Source organism: Engystomops pustulosus, chromosome 6 (assembly GCF_040894005.1).
Source record: "Engystomops pustulosus chromosome 6, aEngPut4.maternal, whole genome shotgun sequence".
Classification (NCBI taxonomy): Eukaryota; Metazoa; Chordata; class Amphibia; order Anura; family Leptodactylidae; genus Engystomops; species Engystomops pustulosus.
Window position 1 is genome coordinate 109,073,681 of NC_092416.1, and position 15,491 is coordinate 109,089,171.

The 15,491-nt window shown below is 40.5% G+C and overlaps 1 protein-coding gene across 23 annotated transcripts in view; it reads left to right on the top strand.

Moving 5' to 3' along the window:
* ZMYND8 (zinc finger MYND-type containing 8) overlaps nt 1–15,491 on the top strand; it is a 328,826-nt gene that overhangs the window by 244,861 nt on the left and 68,474 nt on the right. For 15 of the 23 annotated variants that reach the window (XR_011847695.1, XM_072110572.1, XM_072110562.1 and 12 more), the window contains 2 exons: nt 11,917–12,101; nt 13,214–13,306. Coding sequence is in view for 22 of the 23 variants with exons in the window: in XM_072110572.1 (XP_071966673.1) it covers nt 11,917–12,101; nt 13,214–13,306 (278 nt within the window). In the remaining variant the exon portion in view is untranslated. The remainder of the gene's footprint in view (nt 1–11,916; nt 12,102–13,213; nt 13,307–15,491) is intronic. The other 8 variants (XM_072110556.1, XM_072110560.1, XM_072110571.1 and 5 more) reach the window with 2 other exon arrangements.

The following is a 15,491-nucleotide window of genomic DNA, read 5'->3' on the forward strand; positions in this document are numbered from 1 at the left end:
GTGACACCAGCCTCCACGTCATTGGTTTTCGGGAGTCAGGAGCGAGGAGCGGTGAGTTTAAAAAGCGGAGAGTCTGCTAGAGACCTCTCTTGCTACCAGGACTTCCGCAGGTTTCTTAACTAAGTGTGTCGCAGGCGCAGGTTAGTAAGATGCATCCCATGGCTGGCGTTTCTTTGCACTTGTCACCTCTCCACTCACACCTCTACCTCCTTCCTTGTCCGCAGGCAGTATGGACCCAGTCCCCCTTCCTCAAAAATCTGTAAGTTAAGGGGGTCTGGAGGGTGGAATGGTGGAGGGGGGGCCCTGTATATATATATATATATATATATATACATCCCCTATACATCCTCATGTTTTCTTCTCACACCTAGGAGAAAAAGGAGAAAGAGGATAAAAAAGAGGAAAGGAAGGAAGATAAGTCAAAAACTAAGACTCTTCCATCCCGTAGATGCAACATGTGTTTCAACAAACTTCCAGAATTCTATAATAAACCGTTGTGCAAAGATTGTGTGGATAACATAGTGCGCGAGGAAAAAACGTCCTTCATGGATGAGATGAGATCTATGTTTAAATCAGAAGTAAAAAGCACAGTTGCATCCCTCTTTTCTGAAGGAATTCCTCCAAAAAGGTTCAAACCCTCTGAACCAATTCCAGAGGAGATGGATTCAGATCCTGAAAGGGCTTCCTGTTCCTACCAAGGTGATGAGGAGGAGCAGCTAGACAGCCAGGAGCAAAAAAAGTACTCTAGATTCCTCTTCCCCATGGATAACCTGGACACCTTACTAAGGGCGGTTCGAGAAACACTGAATATTGAAGAACCTGTGGAAACAAAGTCTGTACAGGACGAGCTTTTCGGTTGTTTAAGAGCAAAAAAGAAAAGGGTGTTTCGAGTCAATAGTGTACTGGAAGACCTTATCCGGGAAGAGTGGAAAGATCCGGAAAAACGGCTAGCAGTAGCCAAAGACTTCAGGAATAGACTTGTGTTCAACGAGGAAAAATCAAAAAATTTGAATTCAATTCTGAAAGTGGACATCTAGGTTACGAAAGTGGTAAAAAAGACTGACCTCCCTTTCGAGGATGCTACTCAACTTAAAGACCCCATGGATCGCAAATCTGATAGTGTCTTAAAGAAAACCTGGGAATCGGCAATGCTAAACCTAAAGGCTAATGTCGCAACCACTTCTGTCACCAGAACCATGACCTGCTGGCTAAACGGGTTAGAGAACCAGATTATCAGCAGAACCTCGAGAGAAAAACTCCTGGAGTCTCTCCCTCTTCTAAAACTAGCAACCACTTTTTTTGCAGACGCGTCAGGGGAATGCGTCAGATTCTCCTCCAAAGAAGGAGCACTCTCTAATGTCGCCTGTAGAGCCCTCTGGCTCAAGCAGTGGTCGGGAGACTTTAGATCGAAATCAAATTTATGTGGCAAACCTTTTACTGGCGAGTTCCTATTTGGTCCAGAATTGGACACGATCCTAGAGAAAGCTGCAGATAGATAAAAAGGCTTTCCAGAACCCAGACAGAAGAGACATTCCTTTCGCGATTCCCGTGACAAAATTCCATCCTATCGCGGGAAAGGTAAACAAGGCAGATGGAGCTACACAAAAGGGGGTAGAGGTAGAGGTTACAGTTGGTTCCAGAGTACCCAACCCAACTCTGCCCTAAAACAATGACGCCAGGGTGGGGGGAAGACTTGCTCTTTTCCCCGCTCAGTGGGAACAAAGTATAAAAAATACATGGATTCTACAAATCATACGGAAGGGCTAGAAGATCGAGTTGAACACTCCACCTGCTCATTCGTTTGTGACAACAAGAACATCATCTCAGCAGATGCTTCTTCTCATGTGGGAAGAAGTCCAGTCTCTGTTACTAAAAAATGTAATATCTCCTGTACCTCCTCATCAACAGAAGAAAGGGTTCTATTCTCCCCTCTTCTTAGTTCAGAAACCGAATGGAGCCTACAGAATGATTATAAACCTAAAAAATCTAAATACCCATATCAAATACCGGAGATTCAAGATGGAGTCCCTAAAGTCCACAATACCATTAATCCCAAAGGGGGCAGCTCTATGCACCATAGACTTGAAAGACGCGTATTACCATGTCCCAATCCATCCCATCTCTCAAAGATACCTGAGATTCGTGGTCTTGTCTCCAGAAAACCAGGTAAGACACTTTCAATTCAGAGCTCTACCATTCGGGATCTCCTCAGCTCCCAGACTGTTTACAAAAATTATGGCAGATGTGGTAGCAGTTTTAAGACAGAGAAACATTCTACTGATCCCTTATTTAGATGATCTCCTTCTAATCTCCAGCTCAGAGGAAACTCTATTATCCCAGAGAGACACGACACTAGCAGTCCTAGAAGACTTAGGTTGGATAATACATTTCGAAAAATCAAATCTTCAATCAAGCACCAAGTTAAAATTTCTAGGACTCAGTGCATCAATGCTCTCTTCTTCCAGAGGAGAAGGTCAAAAATCTTGTTTTACAGGTATCGATGTTCCAAAGCAGACGGAAGTGTTCAATCAGAGAGGCCATGAAACTCCTGGGCCTTCTCACGTCCTGCATAGCCGGTTTCCCCTGGGCTCAAAACCATACAAGAGACCTTCAGAATTGGATTCTTTCATCTTGGGACAAGAATTTAAACCATCTGGAGAGGAAAATTAACATTCCCCTATGGGTAAAAAATTCTCTAAACTGGTGGAAGACAGAAGAAAATCTTACCAGGGGCTTAAAATGAAGCAATTGGCCAATAACATCCATCTTGACGGACGCAAGCAAGACAGGTTGGGGAGCAAAACTTCCAGGAAAGCTGGTTCAGGGCCAATGGTCCCAGTCAGAAATAAACAGATCCTCAAACTACAAAGAATTGAAGGCGGTTTGGGAAACCCTGAAAGTCTGCTCAGAACATTTACAGGGCCAAAACCTCAAAATACTATCGGACAACACAACTACAGTTGCCTACCTCAAACGCCAAGGGGGCACACAGTCCACATCTCTCCTAAAAATAGCAAAAAAGATCTTTCTTTGGGCAGAAGAAAATGTCCTCTCTCTGACGGCAATCCATCTGAAGGGATCAGAAAACAAGGAAGCAGATTTTCTGAGCAGGCACACTGGATCCCCACGAATGGTGCCTAAACAAGGAGGTATTCTCCCATTTAACTCAGAAATGGGGAATACCGCAAATAGACCTATTTCCCACCAGAGAAAACAAGAAAGCAGACCACTACTTCTCCTTGCAGAAAAGCACTCCAGACTACCTTCTAGATGCCTTCTGCCACCGTTGGCAGGCAAAGCTAGCCTATGCCTTCCCTACACTTCCACTGATTTCATGGATGGTGCAAAAAATAAGACAAGACGACCTCAAGATTATCCTGATAGTACCCTTCTGGCCAAAAAGAAGCTGGTTCCCAGCACTAAAGAATATGGCATTGGAAGATCCAGTTATTCTCCCTCTAAGAAAGGATCTCCTATATCAGGGGTCAGTTCATCATCCCAATCCAGAATCATTCCATCTATCAGCCTGGATCCTGAGAAACAAATGCTGAAAGCTAAAGGTCTCTCATAAGAAGTCATTGCAACACTACAGGCAAGTAGAAAGCCAGATACTTCAGCAATTTACCACAAAATCTGGAAAAGATTTGTATCCTTTTGCCATCCTGAAATCCCTAATCTGTCTTCTCCTAACATACTGCAGATATTGGAGTTTCTTCAAGCAGGGTTGTCCAAAGGCTTAAAGACCAGCATACTAAAGGTTCAAGTCTCAGCACTCAGCGTCTTCTTTGACGTCTCTGGCTGACCATAGGTGGGTAAGACGATTTCTTAGAGCATTCACTAGACCTAAACGTCCCATCAGGACTCCTCCCTGGGACTTATCAATAGCCTTATACAAAGTCCCTTCGAGCCTCTAGAGGACGCAAGTATAAAAAATATCACCTTAAAAGCCGCCTTTCTCGTTGCTATAACAACAGCTAGAAGGCTGGGGGAAATTCAAGCACTCTCCGTAAACGAGCCCTACCTGAAAATTACGAATGATATAATATCTTTAATGCTTGATCCAAATTTCCTGCCCAAAGTAACAACAGACTTTCATCATAACCAGGAAATTATTCTCCCCTCCTTTTGCCAAAACCCAAAATCTTCAGGAGAAGCTAAATGGCATACTTTAGATGTGAGAAGAATAGTGCTACACTATCTCGAAATAACTAATAGCTGGCGGAAAGACTCGAACTTGTTTCTTCAGTTCCAGGGAAAGAACAGGGGGAGAAAAGCGTTGAAGATCACCATCGCCCGCTGGATTAGACAGACTATCCGGGACTGTTATACTATCCAAAGCCTAGAAGCTCCTACAAATCTTAAAGCCCACTCTACCAGGGCAGTGGCCACTTCCTGGGCAGAGCGAGCAGGAGCATCCCTGTGTATGTAGGTGTGATGTCTGATCTATATGTGAACATTGTGTGCATGTTTATTTACATGTATAATGTATGAATGTAGTGTGTGTCGGTGTGTTTGCTTGCACAGTACTATGGTTTGTGTTAAAACACCCATCCCCCCTACACTGTATAATGCCCCTACTCTGTATAACCCACCCACACTGTATAATGTCCCCTCACACTGTATAACCACCCCCTGCACTGTATAATGCCCCTACTCACACTGTATAACCACCCCCCACACTGTATAATTCTTGGCACTTGCATTTATAAAACTGTTTTGTGGTGAATACCATACTGTTCAGGTTGTTAATAAATGTTAATTTTATGGTTAAAACAGAAATCGAAATTTTTTCCAATATAAGACATACCCCGAAAGTAAGACATAGTGGGACTTTTGGGGGTAAAAAGAATGTATGACACTGTCTTTCGGAGAAACACGGTGGTAGTGTGCTTGGTTTACAATCCTTGATCTTAGTGGTAGATGTCCTTTAAGAGTACGTTTGAATGGCCAAAGGCAAATAACAAAAATCAGTTTTCTTAGTCTATCAAAGCATTTCCAACTAGAACATGAAAGGGACTTTTGAATAAACTTTACCCCAATAGATCAGATTTCAAAAGATAGCAAGACTAGGATAAAAACCTTGAACCATAGAGAATCTTACTAGATCTTTAGACTAAACTCTCTGCACCCACATGGGCTAAATGAGGAGACAGAATCCATATGTTATACACTTTTTATTTCCCTCACATTACTTACTATTTATGGTAATAAGGTGATTTCCAGTGCATTGTCCTGGTAGAATTCTAGACAAATCCTCCGGAATAAACGTAGGTATGCACTGATGTTGCTGTTCTACCCTCGGGAGCGAAATAAAGTTGCCAATGGATACACTTCTAATCCTGGCAGTGGTCCAGGTATCCACAACATAAACGCACTAAGGGTTCATTCAGACGTCCGTCTGTGGGGACGCATATATGTCCCCATAGACCGCAATAGCGTCAGAGAGGTTGTACGGTGCCACACCAGCATGCTCTGTCTTTCCCCCTGTGTACAGCCGTGCTCCGCTTTTCTCTATATGGAGGGGTCACTACCGCCTCCTCTGCAGCTCACAGCGGTATGGCGGGTGGACATACGGCTGTGTAAATGTACCCTAAGTGTGGACCTTTTTTACCTCTATGGAAACCAAACTGCATGACAACAAACCAGAGCGTACTCTGCAAAACCCGCAGCGAACCAACTTTGACCCTCTGCAGCTTCCGCAGTAATCTAGTTGCTAGGCTACCAACCTAGCGTACTTTAGAGAGTCACTTGATAGCGAACCAGATCGGAAGCTGGAGATTCCCCAGCTAAAGAAATGTAATCTTCTGTGGCTTCCAAACCCTGTTGCTGGGTTGACAATTTATTGTACATTAGAGATAATGCGTAATAAGTATTCCCCATTATATTCCCTTCAATATGAAATTTGATTGAGAAGAATGTATTATATAGACATGATGGGATTAGAAGGTATTTTAATGGTTTTATTGCTTATGTTCCACTTATGTAACCGATCCGGTGATCATGTGACTGGAACCCATCAGACGTTTTTAGAATTGCCTCGATTTCAAATTGATGAATTTTTTTATGTGTATATAAATTAATTGTTTTTATATGTTATGCCTGACGAAGGTCCATGTTCTGAACCGAAACGCGTTGCTGATTTACAATAAAGAACTCGTTAACCCTTCACAAGGACCGAGTGAAGTGAATTCCTTATGAGCGCTACCTCAATCTTCCCTAATGAGGAAATCAACCTTGCCTTTCAAACTACCCATCGGTTTTCCCTGGACTGAGGAGGGTAGGAGACTGGCTCCCAGAAATTCGATTACATGCACATTTAATTTTGCTCTCGGGTGTGAACCCACCTCTATCTTTTTATACAATTTTAGTTAATACTGTATGTCATGGAAAGCCCCTTTGTTTTACTTTCTTCTTCTATACCAGAGGCTCCTTTCCCAGGCTATCTAGCATTATTGAACTTGGGGTATTCAGTTAAGAATGCTTTGCCAGAAGCCAGAAGGCTTTGTATCTATCTATTCCTTGTTAACTTTAGTTGCTCTTCTTTGTACATGTTACAGTTCAACTATATCAGTTTTATAGTATGGTTACAAGTTTCCACAAACTCCCATGTAAAATTATATTATGTCCCATTATGCTGATTACATTACTTGGTAACTTTTACAAATATTGAAATTTTACTGTGTCAAACTTTTATGAGGTCAGTAAAAAATTACAAATTTAAAAGAAGAGGTACCAGTACTAACCCTTTTGGCACATCTCTGTAAAATATGTATGAATGACAACAACCCACTGCTATCACTTAAACAATTATTAACCTTTCTAGACACATGTTGCAGTCTGTTTTGTGCACCAATCTTTCCTTAGTATGAAATAAACATTTCGAATGCGTATTCACATTCTACCCCAGGTCTGCTTTTTACCTCTACTGTTAATATAACATCAGATTATAAAACCTAACTCATTTAATCCTGTCAGATTAGATTTTATATTGTATTATCTGAAGTTATTTTCCTACCCTGGTGAGTTGGACATCAAGCAGACCCTGTCCTTAAAGCGTAACTGTAAAGTTACTGTTGGGTCTGGTCTCAAGTCGACCAGTGCAGTGAGTATATTGGATGGAAGCCGAATTATTAAATAGTTCTTGGAGCTCACAAGCAACATGCAATCAACACAGACTCAAAGTTAGTCTGAGCTTAAAGCACGCTTTATTTGAACAGATAGTTGTCTTTGTATACACATTAGAATAGGCGTATACCACATGTAGTTTTAACAATGGTATATACTGAACTAATCTTCCCTGGGAAGATACTAGTTTATTTGTCAGTGTGTTGTCATAATAAAATATCCCCCTCTTATGAAAAATATCCCCCTCTTACTTAAAAAGTATCTAGCAACCCACCTGTGTCAACACAGGTGGGTTGCTAGATACTTTTAATGTTTAAGATTGTTAACTAATGTTTGCGCTGTTTCATGATACACTTCATGTAAAGACACCTTTGGTTCCTTTGTAAGTTTGGAGGTCTGTTACCTCCTAATGATGTCTTAAATGCTGACTAAAAATATCATACTATAACAAAAATAATAGGGTATCCCTATCATTACTGACAAAAAATAGTTCTAGCACAGCTGGAGAGAGCCATTGACAACAATTCCAACAATGCCTGTATCATGGCTTGTTCCTATCTTCTGATATATCTGACATAATTTCTTATTAAATCAGATTCTTATTCCTGAAGTGGCCGGCACTTACTGGTCCAGGGCACTGAACCCAGAACAGGACAGCATGTTTGTAATTGGCCGATCTGAAGTCACATGCTTAATACATCACTGAAGGCCCTTTGCCAGAACACTAAGGTCTTTCAAATGATGCAGGACAGCAAGTCTGTAATTGGACGACCTGAAGCAAGTGATGACTCACATGTTTGTGACATGTTTATCGCGCCAGGTCCTACTGCTTCTCCCAACAAGCCTCCTCTCATATCTAGCTTTTCCACACAGTTTCCCATGGTTGCCATAAAGCTTGGCAAATAGAGATTAGTCTGGGGCAAGGTAAAACCTCTGCTAGCAGCTAAACACCTATAGATAGCTAATTAGAGTAAATTAGAGAATTGCTTATTTTTGCTTAGTGTGGAGTTGGGCAAAGTTTTTATACTTTACAGTTGTACTTTAACTGGTTAAGGACCGGGCCCTTTCCTGTTTTCTCATTTCCATTTTTCACTCCCCACCTTCAAAAATCTATAACTTTTTTATTTTTACACGTAAAGAGCTGTGTGATGGCTTGTTTTCTGTGTAACAAATTGCACTTCATAGTGATGGTATTGAATATTCCATGCCGTGTACTTGGAAGCGGGAAAAAAAAATTCAAATGCAGTAAAAAAGGTGAAAAAACGCATTTGTGGGCTTGGATATTACGGCTTTCACTGAGCGCCCACATGACATATCTACTTTATTCTTTGGGTTGGTAAGATTACGGGGATACCAAATTTGTATAGGTTTTATAATGTTTTCTTACATTTACAAAAATTAAAACCTCCTGTACAAAAGGTTTTTTTTTTAATTTTGCCATCTTCTGCCGTTAATAACTTTTTTATACTTTGTTGTATGGAGCTGTGGGTGGTGTCATTTTTTGCGATATTTGATAATATTTTCAATTATATCATTTTTAGGACTGTTCGACCTTTTGATCACTTTTTATAGATTTTTTTTATATTTTTCAAAATGGCAAAAAAGTGCCATTTTGACTTTGGGCGCTCAGCCCGTGAGCCCTCTCCATGCAGCGGGACCCGATCGCCGCCATGAATAAACGGCGGGCGGACGCTAACCAGTTAAAGGGATGGCCAAATTTACTTGGCCGATAAATTTTCTAGTAACAGGTACAGGTTTTCTAATCGGTCCTTTTATACAAAATGTTATTAGGCACAAAAATTGCAAAGATAGTGGAACACGCCAGACTCCCTAGAATGTCCAGACTCAACAGCATATAAACAAGAAAACAAGCCACTATAGATAGTTTTCTTAAAAATTTTTTGTTTTATCTATTTCTTATTCAAAAATTGATTACAAAACGTACAAATATGTCAGAAGAATTTTTTCAATTATTTTCGAGGTATTACCTCTAAGTCCTTTAACATATATAATTTGGGTTGCAAGCAATTCCCATTTTTTGAGTTTTCACTGTACCGTAGTGGAGACTTTTTCACAGGTAGCTTTCAGCAGAGGAGTAGATCTTTTTTCTTTCAGTCACTTCTTAGCAGAGAAAAAACACTCGCATGATTCTTGTGACGTTTCGGAGGTCACGCCTCCTTCCTCAGACATGCGCATCTCTGAGGAAGGAGGCGTGACCTCCGAAACGTCACAAGAATCATGCGAGTGTTTTTTCTCTGCTAAGAAGTGACTGAAAGAAAAAAGATCTACTCCTCTGCTGAAAGCTACCTGTGAAAAAGTCTCCACTACGGTACAGTGAAAACTCAAAAAATGGGAATTGCTTGCAACCCAAATTATATATGTTAAAGGACTTAGAGGTAATACCTCGAAAATAATTGAAAAAATTCTTCTGACATATTTGTACGTTTAGTTACAGGTTTTCTAATCTCCAGTAACTGCATGCGCCTGAAAAAGAACATTTGAAAATATGCTAATGAGTCGGCTGCGCCTCTTTGCTCTGAAGACTAAATGAAAATGCACGCCTCCACTCTTTGTAGTTGAGACTCGTCCCACCCACTGATGCAGAGACAGCCAGTGACACCAGGCTCAAATCCAGAGAGTGGGGGCGTGCCGATGACGGATGACGTAAGATGGTGCGCCTCAGTCCAATCAGCATATTTTTATATGTTCTCTTTCAGGCACATCCTGTCATTCCTGGAGGTTAGAAAACCCGTTCCTGATAATAGAAAATGCATCAGACATTCTTAGCGACCTGGCCCTTTTTAGTTTTTTCACTTCCATTTTTCACTCACCACCTTCAAAAATCTATAACGTTTTTATTTTTCCATATAAAGAGCTCTGTGGCTGTTTTTTTCTGTGTAACAAATTACACTTCATAGTGAAGGTATTAAATATTCCATGCCGTGTACTGGGAAGTGGGGAAAAAATTCCAAATGCAGTGAAAATGGTGAAAAAAAGCATTTGCGCCATTTTCTTGTGGGCTTGGATTTTACAGCTTTCACTGTGCGCCACAAATTACATGTCTACTCTATTCTTTGGGCGGTACGATTACGGGGATACCAAATTTGTATAGGTGCAATATGCAGCAAAGACTTACTGGCTACGGAGAGGGCTCAGCCCGCGAGCCCTCTCCATGCCCCGGGATCCGGCGCGTTCTGCATGTCGGGAAGGGGTTAAAGAGTCCCTGCAAAACCAGGTGGAGATTAAATGGGCTCTGAGCTGTCACGCACTCTGATATTTCAATTAGTGTATTTTGATTGAACGGTACAGTTTTTGATGGTTTCATGAGAGGGTAGGGGCTACTGCTCTCTGTTCACAGAGAAGAGGTCACGTGAAAGAGCTCTCTGTGCATATGCAGTAGAGCTGGATGTGTTTTTCTGTCTCTCTCTGAACTTCATTTTGCTCCCCTCCCCTGTTGCTTCCTTTAAAATTTCTAGCTAAAAAGTCGATTCTTTTGTTATTTCAGTTTTAGTGATTTTATGATTAATTCCTGTGAACATCTGAATGAACTACGAACTTATATATGAACTTATCTATGAACTCTTCACATGTTCATCTTTTACATTTAGAAGGTGTGAAAAAATTATTTTCTGTTTAGGGCAAAGATTTTGCAATTTTTATGCATTTTTCATAAAAATTTTCGCTTTGAATCAAAGTTGTTGATAGTGCCTATGTCCATAATTCCTTGATGCAATTTTAAAAATGGGGCAAGTAAACTTTTTACTCTTCAGAAAGTAATCAATATGCCTTAAAAATTCTCTCTCATTATTTGGCATTTGGCAAATAAAAAGAATTTTGGTAATTCTAATTACGGTAACCTAAAATGGGAAAGGTTTATACAGATTTCATGTCGAGGAGTGAGAAAAACGTGCATGTGTTTCTTTTTATAAAGTATGTAATCTTCTAGTGCTAGTACAATTGTGTATAGTTTTGAAACAAAATATGCAGTATAATTTGTACTTTGAGAAACAATAAAATTAATATTATATGGTGTGGGGAGAGAGGGAGTTACAATTCGAAGGCAAGTCCAACCTACAAACAGTCTAAAAACCAAAATATCAAATGTCAAATCCGTACCTCGAGATTTCAGAAGATTCAGATATTTTTTTTAATGGTAAGTAAAACAACAGTACTTTTAAATAAACAATAAATTGAGTTTATTATTATTCCTTTTTGATCAACGTTTTTCCTATTAGTCACCATGCACACCATCTCAGGGAATCAATTGTGTTTCCTCGTCTCTGATCGTACTGAAATCTCGAGGAAGAAGCTTGGCATTTTGATGTTTGGTGTTTAGAATTTGTACTGTCTTTACTTAAATCTCGCCACTTTTTATGCCGTAAAGTCAGGTCAGCGTTTCTTTTCAGTGACTTTGCAGTGTGAATAGAAAGAAATATGCTTTTGACAATGCTTCCTTCATTCCGCATATAAATAAGTTGAGATATAAAAGGATAAATTAAATTTATATGGAATCTTTTTCCACAACTGTTTATGTCGTTCTTATCAACTCTATCTGCTCTATAACATTCTACCTGCAGGTAATGTTTAACTTTGATAACAGGTTCACCTTAAGATTTTTTGGTTATGCTTTTGCAGTCTGTTGACTATAAACCTGCAACATAATTATTTGAATTTCCTCTTGTACAAAATAATATGTTCAGTATTAATGTTCTACATGTGTGAAACATAGTAGCAGCACAGGCCCACAGACAATAATATATATGTATATATTTTTTTTACTATGATTTTTAGCAGTGCAGCAAAAGGGAGTAACACAAGCTACATCTACGTCCACCATAACTCTGGTGACCAGTGCCCCTCCACAAGCCATGGTGACAAGCCCAGGACATCCACTGACCACATCAGTTACAAGTGACCTGCCCATTGCTACTGCCTCAGCTGATGTTGCTGCTGACATTGCAAAATACACCAGTAAGGTGAGTAACCTTCCCCACAATACAATGGTCTGTACTTTTATACAATGGGATATTGTTTATTAGAAAAGTGTTGTTTTCATGTTTAGGAAAAATAAAGATAAAGTAGAAATAATAATGCCACATATCAAATATTTACTCTCTTGTATGCATTAAGTATAGTTTCAATGGAAAAAGATTATATAGCATTCATAGTAAAGTGACGTAAAAAGTTAAACATTTTTTCATTTATATCTTAAACTTCACTGTTATTTCTTTATGTCACCATATTTTTCACAAATACAGCTTGTGGCAGGTCCCCATAGAGCCTGAGTAACTAAATAACAACCTTCTTTTAGCTAAAACTTGTTCCCTTCAGGTTCCAATATATTCAACTTTATTGTTTTAACTGGAATCCAAGTATGCCTATAGCGAGTCTAGGGGAATTGTGGCGGGGCGTTTAGGTGGCTAGACTGCAGAGAGGAATGGGGAGAGCTTCAGTGGATTCGAGAGCTCTCCCCGCCTCCCAGACTGCATACAGAAGTCAACTAAGAAAGAATAAAAGATGTTTTTACAGCACGGTGGAATCGTACAGAAACATAAATAAAATCAATGGAATGCCTGTCTTTAAGGTATTGGGGTTTATGTACTAAGGGTCCCACAGCCGCATTTCCGTTGGGTTTTCCGACGTTTTCAGGGATCTCGCCGCTGGGACAGGTATTTTAGCAGTCGCACGTGATCGGATTTTGGCGCAATCGCATCGGCTTTCGGGCAACACAAATCGAAGAGCGGGCCGATGGACGATCCAACAGATTCAGATGAACCGCGGGATTTAAATTAAAGATTGTAGGTAAGTGCATGTCTTGCAACACATCGGGAGGAAGATGGTGGACCTGATTGGGGATAGAAGTGACCGACCAAGCATTACCCCTAAAAGAAAGTCATACATGGTAGCCATTTAAATAAATGGCCTTCCATGTGCACAGGTTTCAACTGTGTAATGTATTGTTCTGGTTTTAATAAAGGGTGTTTTGAATGGATGTTTTGAATATATTTTCTTATCTGTATGTAGATATTTGTATATTTCAAGTAAAGGTGTGTCCCTTTTTAAATGTTTTTTTTTTTTTAATTTTTAGATGATGGAGGCAATCAAAGGCACGATGACAGAAATATACAATGACCTGTCTAAGAATACAACAGGGAACACCATAGCCGAGGTATGTTTACAGGTAATATAATTTAAATCAATCAGCGGTTTTTACCATACAAAACTGCTGACTATTTTAGATAGCAGCCATAAGGATATGTTTGTTTTGCCGCTCCATAGCCCATCCTTTCTGCCCAAAGTGACTGCTGTAGTATCCAACCAGAGACTTCTACAGCTTTTAATCAGAGCAGAAGAGTGTTTCTATGGAGTTGATCAATGCAGGGATCTAACCACTCAGCCCTTTTAAGTACAGGACTACACACACAGGTATGATTAACTGGTTAAGTACCAGGCCTTTATCCAGTTTTACTTTCTGTTAGGGTCAGTGAGTAACTTATTGAGAGTTTGCCAATTAAGGCTACCCTATAAGTGAGTGGAGACCTATGTAGCCATTGATGCTCTACTAGAGGATTCTGGGAAATATGCAAAAAGGTTTTCCTAGAAGGGACAAGGAAAACCATGCCCCTTTTTCAACCTTGTAAGGCAGTAACCCTTACTATCAAGAATGACTTTCAGGAAGCCTAATTGTGGTAAGTGCATGCTCTATGTATGTTATTTTTCCTGTGCTTGAAGATTTTTATTTTTTTGTTAGTATATATTCAATTAATATGTGTATACATATATAATTTATATACAGGTATGACTTTAAGAAGGAAGAAAGGTGTTCTACCTTGCAACTTATTCCTATGTAGATAGTATAATAGCAGGGATAGAAAATACAGGATGTGATTAAGTGCAGGAATGATGATTCTCCCATTACTCCTGTAAATTGTTCTAATGCAGGGCGCCGCCATCTTGGCTTAGATTGTTGCTCCCCTTGTGTCATCGTCGGAGCACAGCTCTGTTGCTACGACAGCCATGGGTCACACAAAGACCACAATGTAAGAAAAGTAGCTACAAGGCCGGTGCCATGAACCATGCTAGATATCAATTCATATCAATTAGATGCAAAAATGTATTGGTATACATTAAAAACACATAAAAAGTTGCACATACCACTGTGTTCCCACAGTGTATACTCCTCACTGCCGCCTATAAATAAGGCTCAATGTAAACATGGACAAGCTGCAGATACGCTGCGATATGCATGGGGACGCTTCTCTCCTCCGGCTATATGGACTTATATCAACTTCCTCCATCGTTCAGTTTTGTCATTTATATTGTTTTTAGATTACCAAGTGATTTGTTGGCACTTTGTTTAGACCCTTTGTTTAGGATAGAATTTTTGTGACCGCAGTAGATGGGAATTCAAGCCACTTGTCCCACATACTGTGACACCTCCTATCCTTCTTCCTATGGATTAATATCCACTTATTGAGTGGGAAATCATTATTATCTGTTTTGATCCAATCATGGAGAGGGGGGGATATGGGCCGCCATCCAAAATCTAGCAATTGTTTTCCTAGTACAGTAGAAGGTTTTGGTAAGGAAAACCAATCCGTAGTGGATTGGAATAGTTCAGCATCGACCAGGAGGTGACAAAGCTTAGGATGATCAGGGACAGCCACCCCCAGAAACTTGCGGACCTGTTCCCTGAGCCCCTTGACCACAGGGCAGGACCATTGTAGATGAAGGAAGGTACCTGAGGTCCAGGAACCCAGGGCAAAATTTGCTAACTCTACCAGGTATGTGAAGTGTAAAAATTGTAGAATTTCTGTTCCATAAGTTAGAGGAGACCAGCTTTGGCAAGATCCTATTCCTTGTCCTTTAAGGGATCATGTTCAGTCTTTCAATGTGCCCTCACTGGTGCAGGAGTTCATCTGGTGTGGGTGGACAGTAACTGGCTATATAACTGGAAATTAAGTGCTTTACCCGGAACTTCCAGGAGGATGGGGGGGAGCGGGAAGGGAGTTTTCTACCAGCTGGTCACCTGGGAATTCGGTGTTTATGGCATGGCAAAGTTGGAGTTGAGGCAGGTGGAAGAAGTTTGTTAAGCTGTGGGATTCATTTAGCTGCTGTGAAATGAGCAAAGTGCTCTGTCCACACAGATGGTCCCCATATAGAACACCCTTATGGCCCTACAACTAGCTCTGCTGGGAACTAAAGAAAGCTCAGGAAGTGCTGGGTTAATCCTCAGAGGGGTATACTTGTCCAAAGCAATGGCATAGTAAGGAGATCGTACTCATGCCCATATCCAAAGTAGCTGCCCCCATGTCCATCCATCTCCTCCCCCCCCCCCCCAAACAGGAGATGCTCAGGTAAAGTAT